General features: G+C 31.4%; 2 protein-coding genes and 1 pseudogene across 4 annotated transcripts; all 3 read left to right on the forward strand.

Moving 5' to 3' along the window:
- The first annotated feature begins 1,239 nt into the window (after window positions 1-1,239).
- On the forward strand, window positions 1,240-2,818 carry LOC123207338 (annotated as a pseudogene).
- Window positions 2,819-9,089: 6,271 nt separating this feature from the next.
- LOC123207339 (putative UDP-rhamnose:rhamnosyltransferase 1) lies at window positions 9,090-10,663 on the forward strand. 2 transcript variants are annotated; one of them, XM_044624714.1, is made up of 2 exons: window positions 9,090-10,215; window positions 10,312-10,663. In XM_044624714.1, exons 1-2 carry the CDS (start codon window positions 9,163-9,165, stop codon window positions 10,561-10,563), a joined length of 1,305 nt encoding a protein of 434 aa, XP_044480649.1. In that variant the 5' UTR covers window positions 9,090-9,162; the 3' UTR covers window positions 10,564-10,663. The 2 variants fall into 2 exon arrangements, with proteins under 2 accessions (XP_044480649.1, XP_044480648.1); XM_044624713.1 differs by having other exon boundaries at window positions 9,092-10,663.
- A 3,186-nt stretch (window positions 10,664-13,849) lies between these two features.
- Window positions 13,850-15,699, forward strand: LOC123207328 (putative UDP-rhamnose:rhamnosyltransferase 1). Of its 2 annotated transcripts, XM_044624692.1 has the most exons (2): window positions 13,850-15,251; window positions 15,348-15,699. In XM_044624692.1, the coding sequence occupies exons 1-2, from the start codon at window positions 14,193-14,195 to the stop codon at window positions 15,597-15,599; spliced, it is 1,311 nt and encodes a 436-aa protein (XP_044480627.1). In that variant the 5' UTR covers window positions 13,850-14,192; the 3' UTR covers window positions 15,600-15,699. The 2 variants fall into 2 exon arrangements, with proteins under 2 accessions (XP_044480627.1, XP_044480626.1); XM_044624691.1 differs by having other exon boundaries at window positions 13,859-15,699.
- Window positions 15,700-15,723: the final 24 nt, after the last annotated feature.

Here is a 15,723-nt window from a genome sequence, read left to right on the forward strand (position 1 = left end):
CATTAGTAATAGAAGATTACTATAATCTTTTATTACTAACAAACCAAATAAAAGAATAAAAAATAGATTACTAAGGTAATCTTCAAAAACTGGAATCAAACGGCCCCTTAGAGATTTCTGTTAAATTGAAGGGTAGAATAGTCACTTGACTGGAAAAATAATACTTGCAGTATACTGATTCGAAGCATTTCTTCTGCTTCACACTGAGCGATGGTTCCCTCAAAACATTTCACCACCTTTATTTTTTTAAACATCCATGAAACTACACTCACATTCTGAAACTCACTTCACTTCATAAGATCTCATTCCATCTTATTTTATCAAATATTAGTGGACACGAGGTCAAGATTGAGTTGTTCAAAGGAATTTTTTATTCAGGAGAAAATTTACACACGTTACAAAGGTGATAAAAAAAAAGTCAATTATCGTTGGCATTTATCATTAAGCCAAAGGACTATTTCCCCCCTAAGGTATGTTGATTTCTCAAAATTCCTCTATTAACTTTGAAAATATTATTTATTCATCTATGATCGGTTAAAATTAACGAAACTCTAACCCTTAAAAATTTTATCTCATTTTCCCCCCTAAAAGTTTAAAAACTAATATTTTCTTCTCCAAGCCAAGATTGAAAAAATCACATTTCCCCCCTAGGGTTTAGTTTCAAAATTTGATCACCTTTTTCAATGTCATCACCAGTCATCTCTCCCTCTTGACGGCTCCCCATCCTCCAACGAGTTGCCTCACCTCCACCCCAACCCCTCTAACGTCCAAAAATGTCATCTGGAAAGAGGAATCGTCTTCCCACACAATATTTTTAGACGCTGAAGGGGTTAGGGTGGCGGTGAGGCAACACGTCGAAGGATGGGGAGCCATCGGGAGGGAGAGAAGGCCGACGATGGTGTCGAAGAAGGTGATCGAATTTTGAAACTAAACCCTAGGGGAGAAATGTGATTTTTTCAAACTTGAATTAGGAAAAAAAAATTAGTTTTTAAACTTTTAGGAAGGAAAATGAAATCATATTTAAGTGTATTTTTAATATTAAATATAAAATAACGATTTTATTATCAAAATTAATAGATTTAAATGGTTATTGGTAGATGAATGATAGTTTTAAAGTTAATAGGGGAAACTGGGAAATTGTCCTTTGGCCTAATCATTACCATGGGCACGCAAGTGGATTACAAAGAGACAAAAAGGGGATCCACTATTAGCCAGTGGATTATATAGGGGAAGTGGAGTTCAAGGTTGAGCATAGTTTCAATTCAAGATTCTAAACAGAAAAACACCTTGAATTTTGATAGCAATGGCGGATGCTAAACAGCTTCACATAGCTATGTTTCCATGGCTAGCTTTTGGGCACATGATTCCATACTTTGAACTAGCCAAACGGATTGCTCAAAGAGGTCACAGGATCTCCTTCATGTCAACTCCCAGAAACATCCAACGCCTTCCTAAAGTCCCTCCAAATTTATCTTCGCAGATGAATTTTGTGAGCCTCACTTTACCCCATCACGATAATCTTCCACATGACGCAGAGGCCACCAATGATTTGCCATTTCACAAAATCCCATATCTTAAAATTGCCTGTGATAAACTCCAAGATTCTTTGGCTGAATTTTTGCAAAAATCCAAGCCAGATTGGATTATTTACGACTTTATCGCTTCCTGGTTGCCACCAATAACAGCCAAGCTTGGAATCTCCAGCGCCTTCTTCAGCATATTCCAGGCTTGGTCACTCTGTTTCGGTGGCTCATCATCATCGGCCATGATCAACGGCAAGGATCCTCGTACTAAGCCGGAAGATTTCACTGTTCCTCCACCATGGCCCATGGGTACCATTCAAAACCACAGTTGCATTTCGACTTCACGAAGCTAAAAAAATTTTTGATCATTATGAGATGAACGATTCGGGAGTTACAGATGCGGTTCGTATGGGGTCGGTGCTAGACGGTTGTGATGTGATAGCTGTAAGAAGCTGCATGGAGATTGAATCGCAGTGGATAAATCTTCTGAGAGAGCTTCATGGTAAACCAGTTCTACCTGTAGGGTTGTTGCCACCTACGGCTTACGACGGTAGAGACCCCCTTGAAGATAACAACTGGCTTACCATTAACGACTGGTTAAGAAAACAGGAGCCAAAGACTATGATTTATGTAGCATTTGGAAGCGAGTTAAATTTGAATCAAACTGAGTTGACTGAGTTGGCTCTGGGTTTGGAATTATCCGGGTTACCTTTCTTTTGGGCTTTAAGGAATCGGGATGACACAGTAGTTCTTCCAGATGGGTTTGAGGAAAGAGTGAAGGGTAGAGGAGTGGTGTGGACGAGTTGGGCCCCTCAACTTAAAATATTAGCTCATGAATCGGTGGGAGCTTTTTTGACTCACTGTGGATTTAGCTCAATCACAGAATCATTATATTATGGACATCCCCTCGTTATGTTGCCTTTCTCCATAGACCAGGGATTGATTGCCAGAGTTTTTACAGAGAAGAAAGTTGGCATAGAGATACCGAGAAATGAGGAAGATGGAGTGTATACGAGGAAATCAGTGGCGAAAACATTAAAGTTGGTTATAGTTGAAGAAGAAGGAAAAATTTATAGAGAGAAAACCAATGAATTGAGGGTTTTATTTGCAGATGAACAACTCCATGATCAATATATACACAAATTTGTTGAGTTTCTGGAGAATCATAGGCAAGTTTCAGATCATTGAAGTGTAATAGATATAATTTGCAATAAGTCAAAATTAGATATTATTGTTATTGTTTAAAAATATATTAGTTATTAACTTAATATATAATAATAATATATCTTGTCTAACCTCCTTTTTCTCTTTTTTTTTTTTTTTTTCTTTCTGTCTTCTTCATATTCCTTATAGTTTATATGTTCATTCAATGATTTTAAGTTGTCATCAATGGCAACTTTTACTCAATTAAGTCATTAACAACTTAATCAAGTAAAGATTATTATTCAAAACAACTCATATCACAACAAAAGAAAAGATAATTAGAGTTGACAACAGTGAAAATATGATAATTATACATAAAAAATATTAATAATTAGGATTTTTAAAAAATAATAAAAATTGATTTATAAATATTTAAATAATTTTAATGGAGAAATTACTATGTTTAAAATATTTAGATTTAATTTTTAAAAATGTTATTTAAATTTTTTAATTTAATAAATAATAAAATTATTATTTACTTGTATAAATTTTATTTTTTGTTGAGTTTTATTTTTAAAATATTATAAATAATTCTTTAAAAAAATGATTTATAATTAAATTAATAAAATTGATTAATTTTAATCATTAATAAATAAATATTTAAATTTTTATTAAATTAAAGATAAAATTTGAAAATACATCAATAAAATTTGAAGCTCAGCTCAGCTATCAACAAACATGTTTTTTTTATTAATTTATTTATACAAAATATGATTGATGGATTTCTTTCCAAGTCAGAAACAAGTGGAGCCACAGAATATTACAAAAGAAAATTAATTATTCAACTATGAGTATAATTTTGAAAACGTAACTAAACTTGGGTGGGGAAATAGCCCTTTGGCCTTTTTTCAATCATCATTGGAATGAGGGTAGGGTTTACCCTTTTACTTTGCATAGTAGTAGTTGCGGCAAGTTATTGCTGTGCATCTCGAGGGAGCTTTAATATAGATAAGTATATATAATTTTGATAGATAAATAATATATAATCATATATTTGAGTTTTATTTTATTTTTAATTTAAAATAATCTAATTACATAATAATATATTATTTTTATTTTAAAATTACATATTAAAAATATACACGCATAATTTTATTAAAAAAATAATTACATTTATTCAAACCTTGCTTTCTGGGTGGAAAGAAACAAAATGCTACTAAAATTAATTTTTTTCAATGTTTTGACAACTAAGAATTAGATTACAAAATAGAGGTAAACTTATTTGGTAACTAAATTGCTATTTGGACAACTAAAATTTTAGTTGTGAATAAATTTGTTTGACAGTTATAACTTGACTCACAATATATATAACTAAAATTAATATTTTGCGACTAATGTTTTAGTTACAAATAATTTTATTTCAGCAACTAAGTTTTTAGTTGTAATTAAATTTTTTTGAGAACTATAACTTTTGTGGCAAAATATGTAATTTAAATTAATTTTTACTATTTAATTTTTTTATTGTAATTAATTTTGTTTTGATACTTACATGTTTAATTACAAAATAATTCCACCATTTTGGTGGTAACTAAATTATTATTTTGACAATTAAAATTTTAGTTATAAATAAATTTGTTTGGCAATTACTATTTTAGTTGCGAAATAAATAACTTAAGTTAATTTTTTGCAACTAATTTTTAGTTTCAAGTAATTTTATTTTAACAACTAAGTGTTTAGTTTGTTTGATAATAGAATATCCGCTTTTGGTTATTGTGTTTATCTGAGTGACAACTTTTATAATTTTTTTTATTACAAACTTCGAAAATAGTTTGAGTGATAAAAGTAGAGATTCTATATATAAAAAAAATATATGTTTAAATCTTTTGTATTGATATATTAAAATCAAACTTTTGACTTATTTGATTAAGTAATTATACGATCAGTCATTGAATCTAAGATTTATTTTATTTAATGTGATTAATTTAATCTTAAAAATAATGATCACACTTCGAATGAGTTTCTTCATTTAAAAAAAAAAAAAAGTTTGTATTAAGCAGTAAATCTTGAAATCCAAGCACATGGAAACTATTAAAGGGGTAAAAATCCACAGGCAATATCAGAAAAGGACTATTAAATGTTCACAAAATTTTACATAAAGTTTAAAATTTCAAAAGGTTGTAAAGGTTAAGGGGTCCATCAATGGCATTATTGGATTGAATTTGAAAAAACAAACAAACAAACAAACATCAATTGCCCAATTATTACCTAAGTAAATGTGTTCATGTACAGGCACTGAAAATGAAAGTTGATGACACAGCATACCATAATTCAGGATGCTGAGAACAAGTAGGGCCCCTGTTATCTATCACATGATTCCAACGCTAGCTTCACAGAGCCATGTTTACATGCCTAGACTTTGGTTAAGGTGATGTCGTGCCCACCGCCTATTTTGGAAAATTGGATCGCCCAAAGGACCCCCAAGGTTTGGAGAAATGATAATTCCACCATCTATTATTCAAAAATCCAAATTCCCACCTATCAGGAACTTATTTTAATGATTTCTATTAAATTGAAGGGTAGAATGGTCACTTGACTGGAAAAAGATATTTGCATTGTAGATTGTACTGATTCCAAGCATTTCTTCTGCTTCACATTTAGCGTTGGTTCCCTCAAAACTTTTCATCTTCTTTATGTTTTTCAACCTCCTTAAAACTACACTCACGCTCTGAAACTCACTTCACTTCATAAGATCTCATTCTTTCTCATTTTCTTTCTCTCCCCTCTCTCTCTTTTCTTCCAACATTCTTTTTCCCCAACCATTCTTGTTGAAATTGCAACAGATCACAGATTGTTTCCATGACGGATGTTCTTCGAAAGAGCTTAAGCATGGTCCTCTCAGATCCAAACGAAGCCTCTGGTGATGCTTTTACTAATGCAGACACTGGAGCTCAAGACGATGAAAATTCGAGTTTGGGTGAATTAGGCAATGACTTATCCCCTGAAGAGATGAAAGTGGTTGAATTGGCAATCGAGATATTTTTTTGAAGCATCTAACTTATCTTTAATAATTTGTCTGTAACTGAAGCTACCTTACTGTCCTCCGTAACTAAGGCAATCAACTTGTTTTTCTTTGGTGATCTACTGTTGGTTCCTTTGCCTTTCTTTTTGTAAACCTGTGCGATTGGTGGCTTAATGTAGTTACTGTAAATTTTTAACAGAAAACCATAAAAATAAACGTCTCACTTAACATTAAAATCCTCTATGATCTAAATACGCAAGGCGCCAGTTACTGAAATCACAAAAACACCAATTTCGTATTCCTTCCGTATTAACCGCAACAAGAAACCACAACCCGAAAATTTTTTTTTTACCAATATCGCTCATCAAACGCAAGTTCTTGATCTGCCGATTTTTTCTTGATCTGGCCATGTTCACCTCTTGTCTGAGTCATTATCGTGTAAGAGGTGGACTTGCGCGGAGTGAGAAGAGTGGCTGGAGTGAAATTGCAAAGATTGAAGGCATCCTTCTTCTTGAAAACATAGAGGTTGTGGTTGTGTGTTGCACTGTAGACTGAACAATTCGTAATGGCGGTAGCGGGAAAGAGAAGAATGAAGTTGTGCCTTTGATTGTGTTGTGTTAATTCACGTGAATACGGTGACGCATGGGTTGGTTTTTAATTGTAAATAAAATAGTTGAACGGTGTCGTTTCCTATCCTTTAAAAACCCGGAACCGGAATAATTCAAATGGAACAGTTTTGGCGCAAAACTCGTGACTTCTCTCTTTTGAATTTCTCTGTAATTCTTCTCTTCTCTTCTAGAATTCTTCAGCCATTCTCCAGTTTAAAAGCTACTCCGTACATCATTGCGTTTGCAAACTGAGAAAAAAAGGGGAAAGTGGAAGCAAGTTATATAAGTTGGCAGCGAAAACAAAGAAAACAAAATATAAAAAAAGAACTAGTTACCGATGGAGTCTCCTACATGAACAGTAGAATTCTTCCACTCTAAAGCACAATGAACAAGAGTGATTTTGAAATGAGATCGTTGGGAGAAGAGAGAGGAAAAAGATGAGAAGGAAGGATGAGGTCTTCATGAAATGAAGTGAGTTCCAGAGTGTGAGTGCAGTTTTAGTGAGGCTCAAAAGCTGAAGAAGGAGAAACGATTTTAGGAAGTCATTGTTGAAGGTGGAAGAAACACTTGAAATCAACATAATCCAAGCATTTTTTACAGTCAAATGACTATTCTACCCTTTAATCTAAGGGAAATCATTGACGGAAGTTATTAATAAATAGAAATTTAAACTTTTAAATTTTAAAGGATAAGAATATGTGATTTTATCAAATATTGATGGACACGAGGTTCTGATTGAGTTGTTAAAAAAACCGTTTTTTTCGGCAGAAAATTTACTCACGTCACAAGGACAACTGAAAAAAATCTCAATTATTGTTCGTATTTATTATTATGATGGGCACGCTGCAGGCAAGTGGATTACAAAGAGACAAAAAGAGGATCCACTATTAGCCAGGGGATTATATAGAGGGAAATTGAAATTTTTATCTTCATTGTAATATGTATATATAAAAATATTATTTATTTTAAAGTTTAAATAAATATATTATAATAATAATTTATTTTTTAAAAATATTTTTATTTTTATATTTATAAAAAAAAAATTTATAATTTTTTTTTATCTTTTAAGTGATAAAAAAATTATATAGAAGGTAAAATAAATGCTTCAAAAAAACTAAAAAAACAAATAAATTTTAGATTAAAACTCCTTAATTAAAAATAAAATTAAAAAAAATTAAAAAGGACTTCGTCGGAAACGGGAAGAGGGACGAAGAACTTCGTCGGGGAAGACGAAGTTCTTCGTCTCCCCAGACAAAGTTCTTCGTCTCCCCAGACACCGATCGAGCCTCCAAATGGGAGGAAAGCATTCGTCGGAAAGAGAGGCTGCTTCGGGAGGGAGAGACAGTCGGCAACGGAGCCGGAACGGTCATCGAAGATTTCAAAACCAAATCCTAGGGTGAAATTGTGATTTTTTAAAACTTAGGTTGGGGAAAAATTTTATTTTTTAAAGTTTAGGGGGGCAAAAGGAGATAAAATTTTTAGGCATTAGGGTTTGGTTAAATCTAACCGGCCATGGGTGGATGTTTGGTGTTTCCATAGTTAAAGGGGGATATTTGAGAAAACGCTAAACCTTGGGTGGGAAATAGTCGTTTGGCCTATTTATTATTATGATGGGCACGCTGCGGGCAAGTGGATTACAAAGAGACAAAAAGAGGATCCACTATTAGCCAGGGAATTATAGAGGAAAATTGAAATTTTTATCCTCCTTATAATTTGTATATATATAAATATAATTTATTTTAAAGTTTAAATAAATATATCATAATAATAATTTAATTTTTTAAAATACTTTTCTTTTTATATTTATACAAAAAAAATTTATTTTTTTTATAATTTTTTTATTTTTTTTTCATCTTTTAAGTGATAAAAGAATTATATAGAAGATAAAATAAATACTTCAAACAAAAGAAAAAACTAAAAAAAGAAATAAATTTTAGATTAAAACTTCTTAATTAAAAAAAATTAAAAAAAAAGTTAAAAAGGTTGACGGAATAAAAACGCCAACCCTTTTTATTATATTATATTATAATTATAATATAATATATTAATTATATATAATATTATATAATTATAATATAATATAATTATATTATATTATAAAGAGTTGATGTTCTGTTTTAATATATTATGGGTTAGCGTAAAACTGACCCTTTATAATATAATATAGTTATGTTAATATAAAGAGTTGATGTTTTGTTTTAATATATTATGGGTTAGCGTAAAGCCGACCCTTTATAATATAATATAATTATGTTAAAATAAAATTATATTATATTATATTATAAAGAGTTGACGTCTGTTTTAATATATTACGGGTTAGTGTCAATGTCACACGCCAACTCTTTTTAATTTTTTTTCAGTTTTTTTAAATTAAATATCAATCTTATTCTGAAATTTGAAATCTACATAATAAGGTTTCATAGGTCCGCCAACCAATTTTTTTTTCTAATTTTTTAACATAATATTATATTATATTATGTTATATTATAATTATATATAATATAATAAAAAGGGTTGGCATATTTTGTCAACATTTTTATTTTTTTTTTTTCAGTTTTTTTCTTTCTTTTTTTGCTTTTGAATCAGTTATTGTATGTTCTATATGATTCTTTTATCACTTAAAAGATGAGAAAGAAGAGAAAAAAAATTACAGAGAAAAAGAGAAAATCGCTACATAAATATAGAAAGAAAGTATTTTGAAAAAACATATTACTATTGTAGTATATTTGTTTAAATTTTATAATATATGATATTTATGTATACACAGATTACAAGGGAAACCAATTCCCCGTATATATAGGAAGCAGAGTTGAAGAGTGCGCATGGTTTCAAGATTTTAAACAGAAAAACACCTTGAATTTTGATAGCAATGGCGGATGCTAAACAGCTTCACATAGCTATGTTTCCATGGCTAGCTTTTGGGCACATGATTCCATACTTTGAACTAGCCAAACGGATTGCTCAAAGAGGTCACAGGATCTCCTTCATGTCAACTCCCAGAAACATCCAACGCCTTCCTAAAGTCCCTCCAAATTTATCTTCGCAGATGAATTTTGTGAGCCTCACTTTACCCCATCACGATAATCTTCCACATGACGCAGAGGCCACCAATGATTTGCCATTTCACAAAATCCCATATCTTAAAATTTCCTGTGATAAACTCCAAGATTCTTTGGCTGAATTTTTGCAAAAATTCAAGCCAGATTGGATTATTTACGACTTTATCGCTTCCTGGTTGCCACCAATAACAGCCAAGCTTGGAATCTCGAGCGCCTTCTTTAGCATATTCCAGGCTTGGTCACTCTGTTTCGGTGGCTCATCATCATCGGCCATGATCAACGGCAAGGATCCTCGTACTAAGCTGGAAGATTTCACTGTTCCTCCACCATGGGTACCATTCAAAACCAACGTTGCATTTCGACTTCACGAAGCAAAAAAAATTTTTGATCTTTATGAGATGAACGATTCGGGAGTTACAGATATGGTTCGTGCGGGGTCGGTGATAGATGGCTGTGATGTGATAGCTGTAAGAAGCTGCATGGAGATTGAATTGCAATGGATAAGTCTCTTGGGAGAGCTTCATGGTAAACCAGTTCTTCCTGTAGGGCTGTTGCCGCCTACGGCTTACGATAACAGAGACACCCTTGAAGATAACAACTGGCTTACCATTAATGACTGGCTAGGGAAACACGAGCCAAAGACTGTGATTTATGTAGCATTTGGAAGCGAATTAAATTTGAGTCAAATTGAGTTGACTGAGTTGGCTCTAGGTTTGGAATTATCCGGTTTACCTTTCTTTTGGGCTCTAAGAAATCGGGATGATACAGTAGTTCTTCCAGATGGGTTTGAGGAAAGAGTGAAGGGTAGAGGAGTGGTGTGTACGAGTTGGGCTCCACAACTCAGGATATTAGCTCATGAATCGGTAGGAGCATTTTTAACTCATTGTGGATTTAGCTCAGTTACAGAGTCATTATATTATGGACAGCCCCTGGTTATGTTACCTTTTTCCAATGACCAGGGATTGATTGCTAGAGTTTTTACAGAGAAGAAGGTCGGCATAGAGATACCGAGAAATGAGGAAGATGGAGTGTACACAAGAAAATCAGTGGCGGAGACATTGCGGTTGGTTATAGCTGAAGAAGGAGGAAAAATTTACAGAAAAAAAACCAATGAATTGAGGGTTTTATTTGCAGATGAACAACTCCATGATCAATACATACACAAATTTGTTGAGTTTCTGGAGAATCATAGGCAAGTTTCAAATCATTGAAGTGTAATAGGTATAATTTGCAATAAATCAAAATTAGATATTATAGTTATTGATTAAAAAATATTAGTTACTAACTTAATATACAATATACCTTGTGTAACCTCTTTTTTCCCCCCCCCCCCCCCCCCCCCCCCCCCCCCCTTTTTTTTTTTTTTTTCCTTTTATCTTATATGTTCATCTATTCAATGATTTCAAGTTGTCAAGTGATCATCAATGACAACTTTTACCCAATCAAGTTATTAACAACCTAATCAAGTAAAGATTGCTGTTCAGGACAGCTCAAATCACTACAAAAGAGAAGATAATTAGTGTTGATATTGGTAAAAAATGATTATAATAAATAAAAAATATTAATAATTAGGATTTTTTAAAAATAATAAAAATTGATTTATAAATATTTAAATAATTTTAATAGAGAAATTACTATGTTTAAAATATTTAAATTTAATTTTTAAAAATGTTATTTAAATTTTTTAATTTAATAAATAATAAAATTATTATTAACTGGTATAAATTTTATTTTTATTGAGTTTTATTTTTAAAAATATTATAAATAATTTTAAAAAAATAATTTATAATTAAAATAATAAAATTTATAATAAAATTGATAAATATTTTAATTTTTAAAAAATTAAAGATAAAATTTGAAAATACATCAATAAGCCCTTTGGCTTAATAATAATAATAATAATAATAAAGTTAGGTGTCCGCAGCTTATTTTGACTCCAAACCATAAGTTGTCAGGTTATTCTACTTGTTTCACAGGGGGTTAGGTTATTCTGCTTCTTTCCACGTGAAAGTGACAGTACAGACACGATATTTTTTCAGCTGAAGCTCAGCTATCAACAAACAATTTTTTCATTAATTTATTTATACAAAATATGATTGGATGGATTTCTTTCCAAGTCAGAAACACGTGGAGCCACAGAATATTACAAAAACAGTTGGCGGCAAATGAATTGGCATTTTGCTATCCCAACAAACTCTTTACAAATTCACTGTTGACATGGCGACAGGAGATCCTACACGTGCATTCTGACGACAATATATATATATATATATATATATATATATATATATATACATACACACACACATACACACACACGAACCAGCCAACCGGGATTCTTTGAAAGAAAAGTCCGAAAGACTAATTCTCTTTTTAAAGTTTAATGTAAAAATAAATTTATATCTATAAAATTTTAAACATTTTAAAATTTATTTATCATAAAATTTTTATTAAAATTTGTTATTAATTACAAAAATAAAATTGCATTGAATACGAATTTTAAATTTTTCTCAAGAGTTAAATTTGAATCTTTATTTTTATTAGTTCAATAAATTCAAATTAAATTTAAATTATCTCTAAAATCATCTAAATTGAATTTAAGTGGCCTTAAATTCAAACTTGATCCTAGTTGATAGTTCAACATCAGTTCAAATAATATCATCTCGGTCTGCCACTTTAATGTTTGATTTAAATAAGTGCATCATTCTCTACCACTTATGGCTTTGGGTGTCTTAATTTTATCCAAATATCTGTGCATGATAATGAATTCTAACAATAATTGAGATTTTTTCGATCAACACTGTAATGAGGGTAGGGTTTACTCATTTACTTTGTATAATCGTAACTGTGGTAAGTTATTATTCTGCATATAACATTTCGAGGGTGTTTTAATGTTCATAAATAATGTTACGTATATATATTTTTTATATATAGATAATATATTATTATATGTTTAAATATTATTTTATTTTTAATTTAAAATTATTTAATCATATAATAATATATTATTTATATTTTAAAATTATATATTAAAAATATATATAATTTTATTAAAAAAATAATCACGTTTATTTAAACCTTGTTTTATTGGTGGAAATAAACAAAATGGTATTAAAAATAATTTTTTGCAATGTTTTGACAATTAAGAATTTGATTACAAAATAGAAGTAAACTTATTTGGTAGCTAAATTGCTATTTGGACAATTAAAATATTAGTTATAAATAAATTTGTTTGACAACTATAATTTTAGTCAAAAAATATATAACTAAAATTAATATTTTACGACTAATTTTTTTTTTTTGTAATTAATTTTGTTTGGACAATTAAGTGTTTAGTTGTAAATAAATTTTGTTGGAAACCATAACTTTTGTAGCCAAATATGTAACTTAAATTAATTTTTTCACATTTAATTTTTTAATTGTAATTAATTTTATTTTGACAAGTATATGTTTAATTACAAAATAATTCCACCATTTTTGTGATAACTAAATTATTTTTTTGGCAACTAAAATTTTAGTTATAAATAAATTTATTCGGCAATTATAACTTTAGTCACGAAATATATAACTTAAGTTAATTTTTTGTCGTAAGTAATTTTGTTTTGGTAACTAAGTGTTTAGTTTGTTTGATGATTGAATATTCACTTTTGGTTATTGTGTTTATTTGGGTGACAACTTTTACAATTTTTTTTTATTGTAAACCCAATAGATAGTTTAAGTGATAAAAAAAGAAATTTCATATATAAGAAAATATGAATTCAAATATTCTCTGGTGACAAATCAAAATCAAAATTTTAATTTATTTGATTCAATAATTATGAAATCAATTACTGAAACTGAAATTTATCTTATTTAATATAATTAATTTAATTTTAAAAATAATGATTAGACTCGAATGAGATTTCTCATTTAAAAAAAAATTGTATCAAGTAGTAAATCTTGAAATCCAAGCACACGGAAACTGATTAAAGGGTACAAATCCACAGGCAATATAAGAAAAGAACTATTAAATGTTCACAAAATTTTCCATAAAAGTTTCAAATTTAGAAAGATTGTCAAGGTTAAGGGGTCCATCAATGGCATTATTGGATTATATTTGAACAAACATCCATGGCCCAATTATTACCCAACCAAATATGTAGGGCCCTTGTTGTTTGTCACATGATTCCAATGCCCGCCGCCTATTTTGGAAATTTGGATAGGCCAAAGCACTATTTCCCACCCAATGTTTGGAGAAATGACAATTTCCACCTATCGGGAACTTATGTTAATGATTTCTGTTAAATTGAAGGGTAGAATGGTCACTTGGCTGGAAAAATAATACTTCTGGTGTACTGATTCCAAGCATTTCTTCTGCTTCACATTGAGCGATGATTCCCTCCAAACTTTTCACCACCTTTATTTTTTTCAACGTCCTTAAAACTACACTCACACTCTGAAACTCACTTCACTTCATAAGATCTCATTCCTTCTCGTTTTCTTTCTTTCCCCTCTCTCTCTTTTCTTCCAACTTTCTCATTCGTCGACCATTCTTGTTGAAATTTAAAGGATAAGAGTATGTTATTTTATCAAATATTGGTGGACCAGAGGCCATGATTGACTTGACAAAAAAAATTTTTATTCGGCAGAAAATTTACTCACGTCACTCGGACAATTGAAAACAATCTCAATTATTGTTCGTATTTATCAATTATGATGGGCACGCTGCAGCCTGCAGGCAAGTGGATTACAAAGAGACAAAAAGGGGATCCACAATTAGCCAGTGGATTATATAGAGGAAGTGGAGTTGAAGATTGAGCATAGTTTCAAGATTCTAAACAGAAAAACACCTTGAATTTTGATGGCAATGGCGGATGCTAAACAGCTTCACATAGCTATGTTTCCATGGCTAGCTTTTGGGCACATGATTCCATACTTTGAACTAGCCAAACGGATTGCTCAAAGAGGTCACAGGATCTCCTTCATTTCAACTCCCAGAAACATCCAACGCCTTCCTAAAGTCCCTCCAAATTTATCTTCGCAGATGAATTTTGTGAGCCTCACTTTACCCCATCACGATAATCTTCCACAGGACGCAGAGGCCACCAATGATTTGCCACTTCACAAAATCCCATATCTTAAAATTGCCTGTGATAAACTCCAAGATTCTTTGGCTGAATTTTTGCAAAAATCCAAGCCAGATTGGATTATTTACGACTTTATCGCTTCCTGGTTGCCACCAATAACAGCCAAGCTTGGAATCTCCAGCGCCTTCTTCAGCATATTCCAGGCTTGGTCAATCTGTTTCTGTGGATCATCATCATTGGCCTTGATTAATGGCGAGGATCCTCGTTCTAAGCCGGAAGATTTCACTGTTCCTCCACCATGGGTACCATTCAAAACCACCGTTGCATTTCGACTTCATGAAGCAAAAAAATTTTTTGATCTTTATGAGATGAACGAGTCGGGAGTCACAGATATGGTTCGTGTGGGGTTGGTGATAGACGGTTGTGATGTGATAGCTATAAAAAGCTGCATGGAGATTGAATGGCAATGGATTAATCTCTTGGGAGAGCTTCATGGTAAACCAGTTCTACCTGTAGGGCTGTTGCCGCCTACGGCTTACGATAACAGAGACACCCTTGAAGATAACAACTGGCTTACCATTAATGACTGGTTAGGGAAACACGAGCCAAAGACTGTGATTTATGTAGCATTTGGAAGCGAATTAAATTTGAGTCAAATTGAGTTGATTGAGTTGGCTCTAGGTTTGGAATTATCCGGTTTACCTTTCTTTTGGGCTCTAAGGAATCGGGATGATACAGTAGTTCTTCCAGATGGGTTTGAGGAAAGAGTGAAGGGTAGAGGAGTGGTGTGTACGAGTTGGGCTCCACAACTCAGGATATTAGCTCATGAATCGGTAGGAGCTTTTTTGACTCATTGTGGATTTAGCTCAATCACAGAGTCATTATATTATGGACATCCCCTGGTTATGTTACCTTTTTCCAATGAACAGGGGTTGATTGCTAGAGTTTTTACAGAGAAGAAGGTCGGCATAGAAATACCGAGAAATGAGGAAGATGGAGTGTACACAAGGAAATCAGTGGCGGAGACATTGCAGTTGGTTATAGTTGAAGAAGCGGGAAAAATTTACAGAAAGAAATCCAATGAATTGAGGGTTTTATTTACAGATGAACAACTCCATGATCAATACATACACAAATTTGTAGAGTTTATGGAGAATCATAGGCAAGTTTCAGTTCATTGAAGTGTCATAGATATAATTTGCAACAAATCAAAATTAGATATTATTGTTATTAATTAAAAAATATTAGTTATTAACTTAATGTATAATATATCTTGTCTCACCTCCTTCTTCCCTTTTTTCTTTT

The sequence above is a fragment of the Mangifera indica genome, unplaced genomic scaffold, assembly GCF_011075055.1.
Source record: "Mangifera indica cultivar Alphonso unplaced genomic scaffold, CATAS_Mindica_2.1 Un_0072, whole genome shotgun sequence".
NCBI classification, from domain to species: Eukaryota; Viridiplantae; Streptophyta; class Magnoliopsida; order Sapindales; family Anacardiaceae; genus Mangifera; species Mangifera indica.